This window comes from Oreochromis aureus, linkage group 16, assembly GCF_013358895.1.
Source record: "Oreochromis aureus strain Israel breed Guangdong linkage group 16, ZZ_aureus, whole genome shotgun sequence".
NCBI lineage: Eukaryota > Metazoa > Chordata > Actinopteri > Cichliformes > Cichlidae > Oreochromis > Oreochromis aureus.
The window spans coordinates 9,838,902-9,858,527 of NC_052957.1; the positions used below are offsets into that span (position 1 = coordinate 9,838,902).

At 41.6% G+C, this 19,626-nt stretch overlaps 1 protein-coding gene across 19 annotated transcripts in view; it reads right to left on the reverse strand.

The window, feature by feature from the left end:
- Window positions 1-179: 179 nt before the first annotated feature.
- Window positions 180-19,626, reverse strand: part of clasp1a (cytoplasmic linker associated protein 1a) — a 99,063-nt gene continuing 79,616 nt past the window's right edge. For 8 of the 19 annotated variants that reach the window (XM_039599621.1, XM_039599618.1, XM_039599629.1 and 5 more), the window contains 15 exons: window positions 19,588-19,590; window positions 19,297-19,460; window positions 17,898-17,976; window positions 17,679-17,822; window positions 16,778-16,876; window positions 13,352-13,501; window positions 12,844-12,950; window positions 10,422-10,569; window positions 9,080-9,326; window positions 7,692-7,748; window positions 5,932-6,125; window positions 5,666-5,794; window positions 3,930-4,136; window positions 3,415-3,531; window positions 180-2,199 (listed from right to left, as the gene is read on the reverse strand). In XM_039599621.1, coding sequence (XP_039455555.1) covers window positions 2,113-2,199; window positions 3,415-3,531; window positions 3,930-4,136; window positions 5,666-5,794; window positions 5,932-6,125; window positions 7,692-7,748; window positions 9,080-9,326; window positions 10,422-10,569; window positions 12,844-12,950; window positions 13,352-13,501; window positions 16,778-16,876; window positions 17,679-17,822; window positions 17,898-17,976; window positions 19,297-19,460; window positions 19,588-19,590 — 1,932 coding nt within the window. In that variant the 3' untranslated portion in view covers window positions 180-2,112. The remainder of the gene's footprint in view (window positions 2,200-3,414; window positions 3,532-3,929; window positions 4,137-5,665; window positions 5,795-5,931; window positions 6,126-7,691; window positions 7,749-9,079; window positions 9,327-10,421; window positions 10,570-12,843; window positions 12,951-13,351; window positions 13,502-16,777; window positions 16,877-17,678; window positions 17,823-17,897; window positions 17,977-19,296; window positions 19,461-19,587; window positions 19,591-19,626) is intronic. The other 11 variants (XM_031735120.2, XM_039599631.1, XM_031735121.2 and 8 more) reach the window with 4 other exon arrangements.

Genomic DNA, 19,626 nt, shown 5'->3' on the forward strand with positions numbered 1-19,626 from the left:
CCCGGGTTAATGTTTATCCAGAGCCGCTAAGCACACCTCAGCGCTCGGATGCAGGTCCAACCTGCGAGGGAAACAAAGACGACGCCGTCCGAGCTTTGAGCCACTCTCTGAACGTTACACAAGATGAAGTAAGAGGGGGGAATTGTGAAATGTGGAGTGAAAGGCCAGAAAACGCTGAGATCAGTTCTCGGTCTTTTTATTTCTACAGCAAACAGTTTCTTTACATCGCTGCAAACTGATCACACATTGATGTTAACATAAAAAACAAAACAAAAAACCTTCTGTACAGTTCATCATGACAGAACTAAATACAATAAGATCAAATAAAATATATAAATACAGGTGTGAATATTACATGAGCACGTGAAGCCAAAGAAAGACTGCTGAACATGCATAGTGAACAGTCTGTAAGGAACGCGGTCGCGTCTGTTTTAGATCCAGCAACGAGAGGACAGAGGCGAGAAGATTGGTGGGTTTTCACCAGTTTGCAGGTTTGCTTTTGCAGTAAAAACTCAGCTGATTAAATGAGCGTGCTGAAGGACGCTGAGAAAGAAAAAGTCAAATCCTTTTGAGTACCAGCAAATTCACCGTGTTGTTTCTGTACATTCATTTCCTTAAAGAAGCAGAGTTGGACCATTCTCAGCGGATTTCGACAAATCAGGAATCAGCATTATTATTCATTATTCAGAGTATTATAAAGAAAAAAACTACAGCAGATCAACTGACCATCAAAACCAAATCAGGTCCAATAATTAAAAGCTGATCAGACTGAGAAACTTCTTCCCAATCAGGGAATTGATGAAGTGCTTCACAGCAGGAATCCACCACTTAAAACTTTACAGCAGAATAAATTAAACACAGAGTGTGTACCTTTTCCGTACGAGCGCCTCCTCAGAGTCGAGTGATCTCATGATGTTAAAAGTGCACTTTAACAGCCGAAGAAGCTCCGGGCTCTCCGCGCAGCGCTGAGTTGACGCGTGCCGCAGGTTCATGCAAGCCAAAAAAACATAAAAAGTCTGCTTTTCTGTGAAGCAGCGGTCAGAAAGTGTATGTACAAAACACCTTTGATTTCTTTGTGGTTATTGCAGAAGCTGTGAAAGAGGAAACGAGTAATACTGTGTTTGCACGGTCACAAGTCTGAGAGCGCCGCGGCCCGCTGGGGACGCTTCTCCTGTAGATTCACATTTTTTTGTTTTTGTTTTTCTTTCTTTTTTTTAAAGAGCCGAGAGTGACGGTGCCGTACATCCCGTTCACTCTCTGCAGTCCACAAACGTAAGGCCTGTTCTCCCCCGACTCCTCATCTGCTGTATTTACAAAGGACTTCCTGTAAGACAAAGTGAGCGTTCAGACACAAATGGAAGCAGGAAGTAAAAACGACACAAACGTTACGGCTTTTAACAGGCTTAGCTTCCACTCCATGTGGCGACTGTGGTTTGTTTTCTCTGTTAAAAGACCTGCACGAAATGTGAAGGATTGTCGTTCAGTTTAGAGACGAGATCTGTTTTGTAATAATGACAGTTTGGGTTTTAAGCCACTCCTAAAGAGAAACGAGCACATTAAGAAAAAGAAATTACAGTCAAATATGATCCTTGGACAAAAATGCTCACACGGGACTTCCTCTTTTTGTGTTTCTGTCCATATCTCATTTTTTTCCCTCCTTGCAATATTTGGTCTTCATGCCCTTAACAGAATTCACCGCACACTTTATGGGCTTGTTGCCATCACTGGGCCAGCCAAATGACATTTCATCCCAAACTGAAGATGATCTAACAGCAACATTTCTTTGATGTGAATATTTTACGCTTATAGAAACAAATCTAAAAGCAGAAGGGATGAAGGAGAAACAGATTGGAGCTGATGTGGAGATGGTGGGAATACAGGAGGAGGACAAAGCGCCATTTCTTAAATCCAAAAATCCAAATGTGTCCACTCCTTCCCCACCAACTTGAAACCAGGACAGCAGTCACATTCAGATGTTTCCAGAGCGGAGGCGGATGACACGAAGGAACAAAATGGGTCGAGAGGATGAGCTGCAGAGCCGTGATGAGGAGGGTGATGCTCAAAGACAGAGAAGTCTGATCTGGAGTCTTGGAATGGATGAAATCACCTCCATTAACTGTGAGAGGAGACATCTGAGGAACTGCTGCTATTGCTGTTTGTCGTCTGAGCACGCTTGATGTACAGGTTCAGTAACTTCATCTGCAAACAGACAAAGAATGGAGAAATTACTCTTTATATCAGCACACAGAGTCCTGCGTGTCCAGGACTGTCTTAAAGGAGCTTTATTATAAAGAGGAATAAACTTCTTCATGTGTCAGATAGGGCGATAGGAAGGAAAAAGTACACAATATTTGGCTGGTTCCTTTAAAGTGATGAAAGCACTCATGACATCTCGTCATACAATTAAACCGAGCAGAGGTAGAGTGAGGCTGAAACATGAACAGCACAAACACCTGCAGTTCCTCTAATACTCACTAAAAGCTCCAGCAGAAATAAACAAGTTTACAGCCTGCTACAAAAATGTCTTTAGTTAGTTTCCCCCTTCAAAACAACTCTACAGGTGTTGAATGCAATTATAACTCACTCCATTGTATGGTAGTAATACTTATAATTAGGGCCATGGGCCCCCTGACTGACAGGTGGATAGCGACACAGGTGGCTGGAGCTGCTAGCTGCAGCTAGTTGAAGTCCCTGAACTGGACTGAACTGGCCTGGACTGTTTGTGCTGGTGGCTTCCTAGGGATACCCTTCAGGGAAAAACCAACAAACAAAAACAAAACAAAATCCCCCCCCAAAAAAAACAATTCTAATGGCTGTCACTCCACATCTTTTCGGATATATGTGACAATCAGTCAGTTAACTATAGAGGGAAGTACTAAGTGAAGTTCTAAAATATGCTGTAGTAGGAGAACCACAAACTGTTCTGCAGAAGAACCTCATCACAGGGACAATTTGCTTTAAACAGGATGAAGAACTCAAAACTAATCTCTACACAAAATATTGGCACAGGCACTTTTTAAAAGATTCCCTAAAATGTAGCTGCTGATAAGAGGAAGGATTGTTATTAATGATTAATTGCATCCACTCAAAGTTATTTTAGCACTAAGGTGATATCTTAGAGGGCAGCTGAAGACTGCAGCGGTGACTCTGTTTAGATAACCAGCTGACCAGGTGGTGGTTAGTAAAGGAGAGAGCTGGTGATGGGGGGGTTGCAGTCAGGTGAACCTGACCCTCAGACCTTAACCCTTACATAACTCAAGGACACTTTAGAAGGGCAAATATGACCCTGTGCTTTATAATTTGAGAACCAGCTGAGAAATAACAACATGGGAAGATGATAAGGCTCAGCGTCTGTTCAAGTGTTTTCGTTGTGAGGACATGCAAGTGGAAAGACTTGCTGGCAACGGTCAGTACCTTGCTTCCCGTAAGCTGTGCCAGGTGGGGTTTGAGCTCCTCACCAATCACAGAGTAGATAGCCACCAAACAGAACACACTGGCCTTGCGAACGCTGCTCTCTGTGTTGTCATAGCCCTGCGGAGAGACCGGGGAGCATCAGGTATCAAAGGCGCGTACAGACACACACATACACACACTCCCACGCGAGGTCAGCAGGAACGTGGGAGGGGTCGCCAAGAGTGCAGAGTACACGCAAACATTTCCAGGGACAAATAAGGCAAATAATTCCCACTGTCCAAATATGAACATTTCCAAATAAGTGCCTCTGTGGCACTGATACGGATGTTTCTGCTCTGTCTGTGTTATTCAAGCTGGGTACACCAGCAACACATTTAAAACTAAAAACTCTGTTTATTCAGGTTTCTGAAATGTGAGTTTTTATTTCACAGTTTTGGAGGTTTGATCAGTTTTCAGCCTGCAAAACAAAAACAATCACACTCCAACAAATCAGCACTTCTGTTTTAGGCTCAGACCTGCAGGAGTCCGGGGATGATGTCGGGCAGCAGCTGCAGCAATGATTCCTTGGCGATGCGTTCAATGACTTTGGTTTGCATCTTGATGGCTGCCAGGTTGATGGGGTAGTCGGCCGTCTGCACTATGGGGCACAGCACCTTGATGCACTGCTCTGGGTGAATGGAGCCGGCCAGCGTCGCCGCCGCCTCCTCGGCTGCACGCACAACCTAAAAACGTGTTTTTTATTTTTAACAGATTTTATATCACACATCGTAAATCCAATCAGCTGGTGTGTTATTGAGATAACAGCAGGATTTCTGTATCACAGGCATGAGACTAAGTCAGACAAAGCCAAAGTCCCTTTTTTCCCCCCAAAGTCAGACATATTTAATTTCACTGTCCAGTTTATCATTTTGTGCCCCAGTAGAGAACTTCAATCACATAAATGTTTTCAACAACCAACAGGAGCTCCGTTCTGTCAGTCAGTGTCTCCCTTTTTTTCTTTTGACTTACTTTTCTAGAACAAACAGAGACACGAGGCAGCTGTGTTCCTCCTCCACCGCTCAACACTTTATCTTCTTGTAAATTTCCACCAGGAGCATGATGGGGAAAAACAAAAAAGACTGAACGCTCCTCTTTGGTGGCTGACAAATTGTCACGTTTAGAGGCCGATTTCGATCTGAGAACTTCCCCAGAAAACGTTTACATTTTAAACTTATTCTAATGTATTCTTACTGTTGCACTTTTAGTCCTGATTTTACACTTGAACCTAGCATGGCTCTGCTTTAAACTCAGATATTTTTTCCACAATATATACTCACCTTTATGCCTGTATTTTATGCTTTTATAAAGCTTTTTTTGTAATGACTCGACTATGACTAAAAACATCTTTTTATGGTCTTCTGGTGTGTGGTAAGTACAGTGTGGGAGGGTACTGAATTTCGCATGTTTCACAGACTTTGTGAGAATTTGTTGGCTGCAAAATGACACACGTTTAGATTAATGCAATTATTGAAAAACTGAATACAGAAAAAGCCAAAAAAAGGGAAAGTTTAAAGATAAAGAATAAAAACCTCTGGGATTTATGCTTTACTTCAGCATACTTTACACTTCTTCAGCAGGATATTATTCATTCATGCTGAAAAACTTTTCAAAAAAATTCCTCATGCTAAATTTCTTTGATCGATATGTTTTTCTTTTGGTTATCTGCATGTTTCATCTCAGGTTGGTCGAGTGCATTTTTGTGTATTTTATGTTCAATTTGCTATCAACACGTGATCTGTGTTTACCCACACTCTGTACCCCTGCTGCACACCTGACCGACATGAATGGAAAATTTCTCTACAAGTAACCCTGAATAACTGCTGGAGTGAAGGGTCGAAGGTTGGACTTACTGCCTTCACTTATTTTAGTCCTCATATCGATAACCACTCTGTAAAGTATTAATTATCAGGTTATTGTGAGCTACAAGAGTGATTAGAAATTATTAGAAACCAATAATCATTAATCTCATTGACTGCAGCCTTTTTGTTTATGTATCATGAATGGCATTCGTCTCTTTCTCACATGTGCTCCTTTGCACATATAAACTAACTTCATGTTTAAGTGAACACGCTACTCAGTCTTTAAAGACATGAGAATAGCATCACTTTCAACAAGGCACGGCCACATTAACAGATATCGATGACGACTTTATGAAACAAAAATCATGCTTGGTGCCTTCGGTGCTTTTAGCTGAGTGGTGGGAGCTGCGTACCTCCTTGTGAGAGTCTTTGTGCGCCTCCAGCGTCTTCATGATGGTCAGCTCGGCATAGTTTTTAAAGCGAGCAGGCTGATTCCTCAGAATTTCCTTCAGCACTCGCAGAGCCAGAGCTCGAATGGTGTGCTGCAGGAAACGGGAACATAGAGAATATCATCCACACAAAACTACCTTCAGTTTCTTCAGATTACTCTGAATCAAGACGCTGCAAACACAAATAAAGGAGACAAAAAAAAAAGAGATTCACACGTGCACAAACGTACATCTTTATCACCCAGGGTCTCCAGCAGGAGGAGGAGGATGGTTTTGAAATGTTCGTCCCACACAGCCATGCTGTCTTCCCGTGTGATCTTCAGCAGCTCCACCAGGGCGCCTTTACGCTCCTCTGAGCGCTCGTTGTGATTGGACAGCTCCTTCAAAAGATCGGCCACCAGGTCCGAGTGATCCTGCCCGACTGCTTACCGAGAGGGGATAAGAAAAAAAGTTAAGAATTGAATTGAACTGCCATGGGCTAATAATCATCCATCAACCTTTTTTTGTTTTTAAAAGACACCTAATGTCCTTTTCTTTTTAATCACACATCCACATTTTGACACAGGAGTCCTAAAAGCATCATGGCCTGATTTACTAACAGCCTCCAGCAGCGCAATTCCTCCTTTGGCTGTTGTTGGACTTTACTAAGGAGGTGTGATGAGGTGCAGGTATTTTTACACATGTATTTCCCTTTCCAGGGACCACATTTTGGGAGGAGGGTACTAAAACTGAACGTAGAAACTTGAATTGTGCCAGATGTGGCTGTGACCATTGCTGCTGAGAGTCAAGGTGGACGTGTGATTGGTGCAGGTGAATTGCTCAAAGCTATGAGCGCGGTGATGCATAAAAACCATAAGTATATTACAGGCAACAAAGAAACTCACAGTGAGCAGAAACGTCACTGAACTTGAGCATGAAAGTCTCTCTACACTAGTTTCTCCTCCTGCGGCACACCAAAGACTTTTGGCTTTTGCACTGAGGGAATGTGATAAAACATTATTTTAAACTTTTTTAATGAACATTATTTTGTTCATAAAATGGGCAATACAGACTCTACTTCCACAGTGATGCTGCTGTTGTAATGGATCTCTTACATAACATATAGAAATGTCTGTCTTGAAACAGCTAATATGTTTAGTAGTCAGCACTAAATGTAATTCGAGTTGTTCTAGAAGCTGTTTATGTTGCAGGGGTAGCTGTGAGTCATATTCTTTCCTTTGACTTTAATAAATATCTGCAGCCTCAGATGGCATGCAAGAAACTGAGAACAATGGGCATTTTCATGCATGTGTCAGTGACAGTCTTCATGAACTTCTCTGGATCACTCAGGATGTGACTGTAAACAACGCTTACTTTTGTTCTTCTACAGATCCAGTAACTCCTGTAAGGTGGAGGAAAACAGCCTACCAATCCTGTGCTCCATCTCAACTGTCAAATCTATTCATTTAAAAAAAACAAAAAAAACAGTTCCCATCCATTTCTAGCTGAAGTCTTTAGATCAGAATGTTTCTGTTCACTGTTTTCCCCTCATTTATCATGTCTAGTCAGTTTTAATCCACCAATTTTTTTGCCTTTAGTAGACTGTGCTGGCTATTACTGAAATGAACTGGCTGAATTTCCATTCATAGCTCAAATTCACGCGTTGTTAGTAGATCACCCACAGAAAACTTCCGTTCCCGTCAGCAGCCTCATGTTAATTTTCCCCGGCTGGACAAAAATGTGTCCTCGGAGGATGCAGATATCTACAGTTTGAGCAGTTAATATTAAAAATATAAAGTTAACTTTTTCATACGATAGATCTCTACAGACAAATTAGATGCAGTTAAAACATTAAAAACATTCAAATATTACAGCTGTAAGCAGAACCGCTTGGACTTTGTTAACACAGAGGTGGAGTTAAAAGATGGAGAGACAATGAGGGGAGCTGAGCGAAGAATGCAAACACAGGCGGAGGGTGAGTGGAGTGGAGGTGCAGGGTGGGTATGTTTACCAGGAGCAAAGACCTTGGGGAGCGCCATCTTGTTTTCGCCGCTTTCCTGACGTCGGCCTGGAGAGGAGGAGGGAGGAGGAGGAGGGGGGATGAAGGTGGAGGTGGGTGGGGGAGGGGAGGGTGGCAGAGAAAAGGATGTGATGACACCAACAACAACAACAAGTGAAGCACAGAGCGGCTGCGACAGAGGGGCTGGACGCTCACTGGTTTCTTCTGTCTGCTGTAAACACGAGCCGGCTGGTTCAGGATGGCGTTTGACAACTAACCGAGTGAAATGGAGGGAATCTGACGTTTGTTGCCTCAACATTGTTGCTCCTTTGTGTTGTCACAACGACATCACGTGCTCACAATACACGACCTGACGTTTGGCTGAATGACAAGAAAGGCTCACTTAAATCTGTTTTTTTCACAGATGGTAGCGTGTGCAGACCTTTTCTGCATTACTTGCACGTTTAAGAGCTTCTCTTGAACTCTTTTGTAGAAACATTTTCATACTTTTGACAATGTATAATAATCACAGAATTAAAGGGACAGTTCGCTCCAATATCATACTGACTTACTGTACAGATGGGGAGTGGGTGACATTTTATTTTCCTAAGGTTAAGTACGCGAATGACCACAAACTGAATAATTGAACTGATACATTTCTGGGGAAAAATTCAAACGTTAATAATATGAAGACTCTATGAACATGTAAAGCGGTCTACATTTTCCTTCTGTAGGTCAGTTCCAGCCTTAAGCTGCTTCTTATTCGTGTTTTGGGACTTGTTTAGCTTTAGGATGTTGAGGGCCGGATTGACTCGGTGTGCGGGGGTGCGGCCCTCGGGCTTTGTTTTGCCCATGTGTGACCTGGAGTGTTTTGGTGTGGGTAGTCCAGTTTTGGATATATCAGTTGTGGAGAAGTCTGCCTTCTCTTCAGTATAAAGAAACTAAATGGTGCTCATCTCATGGAGCTTGGACCACATAAAAAGACTGCCTGAGATGTTTTTTTTGTATCAAACTACATCGCCAACCAGAAGAAAAACGCAGTTGGCTGACATTACTAGATCCTGTCATGATGCCACAAGCAGATACAGTACTGTGCAATAGTCTTCAGTCACCCCTCATTTATTGAAATGTTGCTTTCAAGCAAGTAATTTTTAAGGTGCTCTTTAGCAACAGTTATCCAGGCTTTCTGGAGGTCTTTCTGGAAGTGTTTCTTACTACACTGGCTACTTTTTAACTCTTTTTCAGTCCAGTCCTTGTACCTGACCATTTTCAGAGGCATGGTGGTTGTTTGTTGAGCCACATAACAAATTCTAACAGCTAATGCAAGTGTGACTGGGGTAAATAGGTACTTTGCTCAGAGGTGTAAAGATAAAAACATAAAATCATCGGCATAAACTCACAGTCTCTGAACTGCTCCACATCATCGTCGAACACGGCCTCCTTCAGGGCGCTCTTGTCGTACGTGCAAATGGTTTCTCCGAAGCCGTATGGGGCAAATTCTCGAGTCCGCGGCCCAGAGAAGGAGCGCGGTGATGGCGTATTGAGCAGCGAAGTTTTGTTGTCCAAGGCAGTGCGACCTCCTTCCACCACGTCTAAGCCGAGCCGGGCATCAGACCCAGGAGAGGAAGCTACTCCTTCTCTCCCTGCCTGCGAGACGGGAGGGGGATTAGGCAGTGGTATAAAGAAGATCTGGAGTCATTTTAGATTCAAATAACCATAAAAATCTGAGAGCAAACCAAACAGTATGCACTTTAAAAAAAAATGACACAAGCCTCACAAAAAGAAAATATCTGAAGACTAATCAGTGCATTACATACACAGTCTGCCTGCAGTGGCTACAGAGGCTGATGCCACTGTCAAACATTAATTTAAGACAGTCGTGTGGATGCTGTACTGGTTTGTCATAGCAAAGCTTTCAATATACAGGTTGATCTACAATCCTATGCTTTGTGCATGTGGAACCTGGAGGAGATCCCGGTGCAGACCAGGACACACTGAATAGGTTGCGTGTCACAACTGGGTTGGGAACAGCTCAGTGTCACCAGACAAGTACTAACAGATCGTCTGAGAAGGCTGCGCTCCGATTTTGGTGAGTGAGATTTTATTTGAAAGTTCAATTCAATTCAATTTGATTTATACGATGCCAAATCACAACAACAGTCCCCTCAAGGCGCTTTATATTGTAAGGCAGACCGTACAATAATACATACAGAGAGACACCCAACAATCACAAGACCCCCTATGAGCAGGCACTTTGGTGATAGTGGGAAGGAAAAACTCCCTTTTAACAGGAAGAAACAGGAGGACCAGGCTCAGGGAGATCTGGCCATGTACCGCGACCGGTTGCGGTGAGTCAGCACTGATTAGTAGATGTGATGTTCTCATATAGTCAATAGACGTAGCTTGGCAGCAAGTTATCAAGCATTAGCTGATAGTTAGAACACTCTCCTCTCATCTAAACATGGTCACAACTCCTCCAAACACCGCCCAAAATAGCGGCGACCAAAATGTTTAAAAGGGTTACAGAAACCAGCAGGAGATACTGAAAGCACAGTTACTTCATGGTCAACATACAACCAGAAAGCCAAACCACTTTCGAGGTCTAAGAACCTAAAAACTGTTTGAAAAATGTCTTGAAAAATGATAAATGTAATGCAGCAGTGTCTTAAATTTTATGATTTAATGCCAAATCAAATTCCAGATTTTTCAGAAGTGGTTCTGGATAAGATGCTTGTGGCTTACTGCGTCATCCCTCTTTGCCTCCCGTCTAATAGGCTCGTTCAGATCCTCCTGGCTCCGGTAGGAGAAGCTCTGGATGGCTTCAGTGACGCCACGCAGCGAGCTGTAGATCTCGTCCGAGTTCATGTTCTCCGTGTCGTACTCCATCATGCTGCCAGACACACACACATAAAAAGAAATGCATGCATGCACTTTTATATAAAATATGCAGCAGAAGTAAAATACAGCCACATGAATCTGCAGACATATACATGCGAAGAAGCTGTGCTCTTGACAGACAAGCAGACTGATTTAGAGCATGAGAAGTCAGGAGTGACATAAACCTTAAAAATTATGGATTTTCAAAAGGATGCTTCCACTTTATTAGACATGATGGTTTAATGCATGAGCAGAACTAAAAAAAACAAAAAACAAAAAACACACTCTCAGCTGGTTTGGCGAACTGGCTAAAGAAAAGAGTGTGGATTCCTTAGGCCACAATCTCCAACGTGCCCGCCTCATTACCTGGGTGAATACGCTCTGCGCAGGACCCTTATGGTGGGGGCAGCAGAGGTGGAGTGAGGCGTAGGAGGAGGAGGAGGAGGGGCAGGCGGGTGCTTTGATAGTCCGTCGACACCCCAACCCCATAACCGACTGTTGTCACAGCACGGCCGGGAGGGAAGGACGGACAGACAGGAGTGAGAGAGCAGGGAAAGGTGGATGGAAACCGGCAACACGAGGAGAGAGCACGGGACGAGACAAGAGAGGGGAGGAGAGAGAGGAAACAGCAAGTGCGCAGGAGGAGAAAGAGAAAAGACAAAAAGAAACTAGTCTGAGCTTTAAGGTTACGGGAAAGTGTTAATTAAAGAGGAAAAGTAGCAGAATCCCATAAAAAGTGAGCGTGTCGACTTCATCCGTGTAAATAGAACTTTTAACTGATTTTAAGTTGGAGAGTCTCACTGCCAAGGTCGTTTCCTTATTCACCTCACCGAAAGTCCTGTTCTGACCATGAAGGTGCCAAAAACAATTTTCTCTGTTTTATAGTTACTTATTTTTTTTTACACAATTCATCCATTTGGATTTTATTAAAGCATAAAGAAAGCACATTTTGTCCCTATTAACATAAAAAGAAACCTGTATCAGCTTCCAGGATGGAAAAATCAAGTGCAATTCCTTTAACATCAACTAGAGGCACTAAATTTAAAGCAAAAATAATCACATTTACGGCCCTGTTCAAAAACTGTTTCAGTCTCTACAGCTAATTTCCACCTTCATAACAACTGTACAGGGCGGTGAATATTTTTACAACACACTTGTTTAAATTGTATTATGGTTTAAAGTTTGTATTGTCATGGCCTGTTTGACAGACAGGTGGCTGTAGCTGTTACCTACCTTGTTTGTTCTGTAGGAGCCTTCTGGAGCATTTTAATGTGATTATCTGAGCAATAATACGACTGCTGTGCAGTTAATTGTGCAAACAGACTGTCCAAGAAGTCTGAGCTCCAGTTTCAGTGACTAAAACTCTAGGATTTTTATTAAATGCTACACAGCAATAATTAATCTGTGTCTGTGTGATGCACCCATATGGCCTGTCGTCTGTCTTGCCAGGTCTGACTCCTTGACTCCTGACTTCTTCACCATTTCAGATAAATCTCAGATGCACAAATGCAAGTGATCAGAACAGGATTTTGAGGAAGCAATCTGATCATGGCAGCTGGGCTGAAGGTGTTGCAATGCTGCCCAAAAGAAATGTTTTTTTGCCCACATTTCAATTCAGTATGGTTCGTGATATTTCTGGGTGAAGCAGGGTAAATTAGTTAATTGTGTGACTGTGATTTTATCTTGAAAGATAACCTTGAAAAGGCATTTTTGTGCCACTAATGCTCTCCATACAAGGTGCACTGCAGGTTCAAGTGCAGTAACACTAACTTAAATAACTTATCAATGTTTATGGGTTTCTGCTGGCAGATAAAAGGACAATCCAGGCAGAGTGTGTGAGCTGAATGAGCTGCTCAGTGTGGAAGAATGAAACTGGATTTTAGGTAAGTGGGCTGCATTATGCTGTAAAAACAGCAGATTAATGCAGCAATCACCCTCCTCTGGTTTTCTTTTACAACATGACAACTTCAAAGGCTCATTTATCAGTCACTGTGCAGCAACACTTTTATCAATCAGACAATTGGCAGGAGGAGTTTTGTAAGATTTCTTTTGTTTTTGTAAATAATTGCTTCTTTGTTTTCACATATGTGTGAATGAATTATGGGCTGTAATCTCTAGAACAGCTCACTCAGTCTCAAGCTACTACCGACCCACCTGGCTGCGCGTTAGTTTGTCTACAGGTGACACATGATGACAGCAGCAGTATCCCAACAGTTAAAACACAGCCATGCATCGACACAGTGAGTGTGTCATTAAGGACACAGTGTGATCAAAGGCGGCTGCCTACCTTGGAGAGAGTCCACCATGGGAGCAGTTTGTCGGTGAGGTGAGAGGGCTGGTCCTGCTGGGTGTGTGACGAGCCGGCATTCGGCCAATAGTGTTACTCGGAGAGCCCTGAATATCAACGACATGAAATTACATACAAGCAAACCTTTTTAGATGCTGGTTCTCACCTATGCAGATCTAACAGTACTACTTTAAAGTGCTTGATCTAGGCCAAATAGACTTCTTTTAAGGTTCTTGAAGATGCTTCACCCCTTATCCAAAAGTCTCAGTAGGCCATCTATGTCCAACTGGACTAAACTCTGCTGAGGAGAGCACCAACTATCATCCCCCTATAACACAGAGACCATCTTCCAAAGTGAGAACCCCACTTGAGCCTTTCAGAGTTAAAACATCGTATTGAACCTAAACAGAAGTCCACCTCAAGTTCAATCAGTTCAACTCATCTTAGAATACGGCAACCTGGGTGACTCTAAAATTTTTCACCTCAGTGACATAGAAATCTTACTGACCACATTGCTGCTGGTGTTGCTCGTGTTCTTCAGGTGATTGTGCAGCAGTTTGGTGGCGCCGTCCTGGAAGGTTTTGGGCAGTGCTCCCAGCAGCATGGTGAACTCTGGGGTGTTGAGCTCAAACAAAGCAATCAGCACCACCTGTGCCGCCTGCAGGCAGCGAGCACAACAAGTTAGGAAAGAAAGCAAAACTGCAGAGAACCTTCAGATACCTTCAGGCTTTCATGGTTTCAGAAGCACCTCGGCCAGGTAGCTACCTGCTCATTATAATGCACATTAGCAACCTAGTGTCTTTAAATTAGCCATTTTAAAGCTCTCATTAACACCCTATTCTTCCTGACGATATTCTACCAATACTGGACTATTAACTGAAGAGTTTTCCATCTGGTTGCTGCTTTTAGACCAAACGTAAGGAAGCAGCTGTACCTGAATTATGATCTTCAGAAGAGGCTATACCGCCACTCTAAATCATGTTTGACTGAATATGAACAAGCTACCCATTCTAATTCCTGAGGTTTACTCAAAGTTAACTCACATTTACCTTGATAAATATGAATCTACACAAGATTCCCTACTCTAACACTGGTTCTTCTTCACCCATGGCTGCCAACTATTGCAGTTAAATGAAAGTGAGGAGTCACAGGTGAAAAATGAGAGAATTCTACAGATTTTACAGGAAGCAGGGAAAGGGTTATAAATGCTGAACTGTACCAGGAAGCAAGAAACAGGTGAATTCCTAACACTGACATTCTCCTAAACTTCAGTGCATCTTATTCTAAAAAGCAGTTAATGATACTAAATAAGGTTCAGGCTCGGTTCTTACAGTTCAGTTCTCAAGGTTCAGTTCTTATGAGGCCATGAGTAAAGCATATTAAAATCATAATTTATGTACAAGATCTTCTTTATTTATCCAATAAGCAGTGATTATGAGGGTACTGGCAAAAGACTCATTGCTGTATCCTAAAAACTGCAGAACACGCTTGTGTAGAATAAGGCATCACTGAGTGCTTTATGGCTAACCTAGAGCTAATAGGTTAATATGCACACTAATGTATTGTATTCCAATATAAAGCACATACAGTGGACATTATGACTTATCAAGTTAGAATAACAGTAATGTTTTACAATATTTTACAGAATTTGATACACAAGTTGTTGCCAATGCACTTCTGAAACCATGGAAGACATTCTTTCGCTTTCTGGCTCCAAGATGGGCTTCTTGGTGCAGTAATGGAGGCTTTAGCCTGTAGAAAAACATTTTTTGAAAGGTGAGAATTCAAAGATGCATTCAGTAGAAAACTGAAGGAAGAAGAATCTTTTCAGGAAAATCAGTGCTGCAACATGCAAGTGAGTAAAGATAAAGGAGAAAGTACTGGTGTGCTGTTGCTGCTGCAGGAGAATAGAAGTTGATGTTTAATAGAACAATGTTTGGTCTATTATTGGGAATAAGTTGTCAAATATGTCATGTTTGATCCTTGTGCAGGTTTCTGGTAAGAAGTGATGGAGAAATGACAACCGCACACCAGTTTTACTTAGGGATGCACCAATCACAGTTTATATCGGCTATTATTCTGATTTAAATTATCCGATTGCATATTTATGACAAAACGATGATCGATTAAACATCCAACAGGTTGTTTTCAGGAGGAAAAAAACTTGCCTTCCAGCATGTGCACAGCCCAGTTTGATTACTGTAAATATCTCTTTAAAGAATTTTCACACTTTATTTGAGCTTAACCAACATAGGGTGTAAAACATAAAATATAACATCCTGATACATCGGATGAAACAAAGGAAATTTTGTGTGGTAAGCGTTCCATTTATAAATGCATTATAGATTATACCTAATATTCACCAGGAATAGCATCATACCAATAAACTACTGGGGATTCAAATTTTATAGAACTACAAAACCCGAAGTGAAAATCTTTAAACTGATAAACTGTGCGGACAAAATGTCCGGGGAGAAATCTTCTAGTTGCTGATAATTTGTTCATTTAGGATGGGACTACACAAAACTCTAACCCGGGGCAGCACTGAGGCTATACCTGCACATTGCGCTTGAAGGTCGGCTAATATAGCATTGAAGGAACCAACTATCCCAACAAGTGTTGTGTGTTTCTCTGCAGTTCTTTAACTTAATTTAAGGTAAAAACACAAAAAAACAAACATTTAAATCACCCTGTTGGCCCTCTCTTCTGTCTTTCACTTTGTTGGGATTAACAGTTCATGAACAGCTTTTATTGCACTTAGTGCAATAAAAGTGATAACAAGGTATCATCAACTCAATTAATGTTATCTTTGCTTTAGCTGCTCTACTCTGTGTGAATATATACAGTGACAGGAGACTAACCTGAGCTTAAATTAGATGTGAGCAAATAAATTACGTAATTAACTCGAATATATTTCTTTGCCAACTGTTAATTTAAGCCTGATCTCTTTAACAGAAATGACTCTTTCAGGGTAATACAGTGTATTAATACTGGTGTGGAAAAACAAAAAAAGGGTATTGGTTAGGATTGGTTTAGTTTTGATGTCTTAAAAACTTTGGGTTGCTTTTTAATTTTGCAAAATTAGCAAATTCAGCAGAAGTTTCTACTTGAGGTTTAACTATTAAGCTGAATTTGTGGATTCATAAAAAAAAGATTTTAGGCAGTTTTCTTCATTTGTGCAATGGCTGAACTAAAAGGATGAGTGATTTATGAGCTTTACTGGGGATATTTAGTGTGTCACAGTAGCACAAAGCACTTACAAGGTACTGCTGTCAGACACAAAAATCAGCTCCGCCTACATTTGACCATATGTGCTTCACTTTACCATAATTCCTCAAATATTTAGGGCTAGATAGAAAATTCAAACGGTTATTAAATGAGAATTATTTTGTATTTTTACAGCTAAAATTACAATGTAATTCTAGCCGGCCTGTATGACACTTGGGTGATAAAGGGTTAATGACATCCAGCTCTTGGTGCCACTATTCCCAACACACATATCTAAAATCTTCATGTTAGCATGCAGATATGCAGGTGGACGGCAGGTTGTTAGGGTGAGTCAAACAGTGTTAGGCACAAACTATTAAAACAAAAAGAGAGCATTCCTATTAATGTTGCACTGCAAAATTAAAATCCATCCAAATGCATTCAAAACCACAAGCTTTCCTGTAATTTGTAGAACTACGAATGTTAAACAAAAGTCTCTCCTGGTTGCACAACAAGCTCAGTTTATTTGGTGAGTGATCACTTTGCCAGGCACACACTGACTTTATTTGTTCAGCAGAACAGCTGGAGTGTAGTGGTGAGTGAGAGGATGCCGCAGTTGGCTTTTTTCTTTTTCGCAGTCTTGGAGGTTTGGTGGCTGGTTAGGTACCGGGCAGGCGGGGCATTGCGTGCTTGTTGTGATGTAATTGGCTGCTGAAGAGGGCTCTACCTGCTTACACCTTTCTTCCTGGTTGCCCTCAGTTGACTGCAGTAAGGCTGCAGTGCTGGACCTGCCTGCTAGCTCCTCGCTCACCCAGTTATGAAGGGTCTGGGGCAACAGTGGCAAGGCAGAAGGGGCATTACAGAATGGCACAGGACCCCAACCATCACAACCATCATCACAGAAGCAATATTTGAGAAGATCTGTGCATGTGGATCAGTGTCCCCTGATAATAGATGCACCTATTGTATTCTTGTTGGTCTATTTACAGCATATCTAAAGATTTGGGCCCTGATTTGAAACTGGGTGAGGATTTCATTTGGAAGAGCGGCAGTGGAAAAACAAACAGTGGGGAACACAGAAGGAGAACATATGACGCGCATCAGACAAGGGAAAGATAATGGGCCATTGACCCAAGGCCATCCACACGGAGAGTGCCTATTATCAAAGTTTACAACTGCTGCTGGACAAACACGACAGGCCGAGGAACCCAAATGAAATAAAGGAGCAGAGGAATACAATATGATTGTTCTGTAGTCAACAATTTTCTGTAAATTCCAACCCCACATTTTTGTTTTTGGACACTCCACGGATAGCTTTACATGATTCAAACATCCTTCAATACAATCCTTCTTTATTTTATACTGTTTCTTGGTTCAAGCCGTTTTAGGTCCCACTGTGCCTCATTAAAGGTGCTTTCGGTACAATAAATAAGTAAATAAATAAAACTTTCTTAAAATATCAATAGAATGTAAAGAAAGGGCAGAGATTAAGTAAGACATCTGTGTATTGTGTTGTAGAGATCTCAACTGAAGATGAAATGGGGCCGCACTGTACTCTTTGATAATACTAGAATGAAATAATAAATAGAATACTAAGTGTGAGAGCCTTAGGACATATTTTGGCCTACCTTCCTCACATCTGAACTTTTTGGTTCAGTGGTCCAGGTGATGATGCGAGACACCGCGAGCCGAGTCTCGCTGGAGTTGACAAAGTCTGTGGGATCCATCTGCCGTGCCAGGGACTCGATGTACTTTAAAATGGCCACTTTCACCTGAAGGGACAAGAAACCTTTAGTCTTGCTGAAATTATATCTGCCGACCAGAAATCAACTTTACTTCTACTTTACCTTGAGGTTTGGAGTCTGAGTCTGATCCACAATAAACCTCATCAGAATGTTGAACTGCTGGTCAAATGGGAAGGACTCCCTAAAACAGAGAAAGAGAACAGAATTCACTTCTTTCCTTCATGTGGCTTTTAAGCGGGTCTAAGGAAAAGCTGAAATAGGTTTCGAGTTTCATTTTACATGAAGCGTCCACATTGCTGCAGTATTTTTGGATCCCTACACCGGAGACAAGCACAACTCTGTATGAAGTCACACTCACGGCTGTTGAAGGGTTTCTTTTCAAAAGTGCAGATAGAAATACCACAGCTTTATGACAACTACTGCATCTCAAAGGGTAGCAAGCACCTCCAACAAGCATCTGTGGTATTTTTTTTTATTTATTTATTTTTTAAGATCATGTAAATCACTCTAATTCAGTTAGGCCTCAGTGTCAAAAACGAAACAGCACACAGCTGCAACATGTAGATGAAGGTCTGCAAAGCTCAGCGTAGCTCCTGCAGACTACCATCACTGCACCACTCAAGGACCGTTAGCCCAGAATGAGATAAATGGAAATTTTTTTGAAAGACCTTTTAGTATCACTCTGTAGAACAAGTCCAGGTGAAAGGGTGTAATGCTTGTTCTAAATATCAATATATTTGCAAATGATTGGACAGCAGTGTTTCTATCAGTATAATTTGATGTTGCCTTTGCTTTAAATTTATTCTCAAAATTGTCATGCAGCAACAAGGGAGATATAGTTCGAGTCAAACTGCAAATAATAAATCAAAGTTTTAAATCCACATTTATATTGAAGCCACAGCTGTGCATGTAAAACCCAAAAGGTTTGTTCATTTGTAAAAAGAATACACTAACAGAGAATAAAAGCAATAACTTTTACCCTGCAAACACGGCTTGCTCGACTACTATTTTGTGACTTTTGCATTTCAAGATGTTAACTCAGACCTGAATTGATCCTTTAAAACACCAAAGTGAGTTTTTGTGGAAATAGCCTGGTGGAGAGAGGCTTCACTTCCTGTCTGATGGCAGGTAAAGCAGTGACATTTGTGTCCACAGCAGCACATGGCTTTAGATTATGTGTGTACTTGGGGCGTGTGGTCTACTACTACCTGCTGCAAGTAACACACTGACTGTGGATCAGAAATATGTGAAAACAGTTTACCCAGAAAAATAGTTTTCATTTTAAACACAGACTTTCTTCAAAACTGCAGCAGCTTCCGACTGAGAAACCAATGGTCTGTTTTTATGGATCCGTCTATCTCGTTGCTTTTATTGAAAAATAATGATCTGTATATAACGTGTTTCCATCTGACTGAATTATATAACATTTGATCCTGCATGCACACTCCTTATCGATCAGAAATGCAATAGGAAGCAGCCATGACTGGTGTGACTTTCAGACCTTGTGACATCCAGGGCTTTCTGGACTTTGGCCTGGACTGAGCCAAGCAGGTCTGCGCCCATCTTCTTCAGCAGCTGGGTGAGCAGGACAAAGAGCCAGTCCTGCAGGTCCTCCCTGTGTACTGTGACGAAGTCCACGAGAGTTTCAAGGAACATGCTGAAGACCTGCAAATATGCACACAGATCATACATTTAAAATCCCAAAAAAATTTTAAAGAGGAAAAAATATTAAACTTGCAGTTTTTTTTAAATCTCATATTTATTTAGAGTATGAATTCAAAAACAAACTTACTCTCTGTTGTTAAGTCCACAGCAAGGCAGAACATGCAAC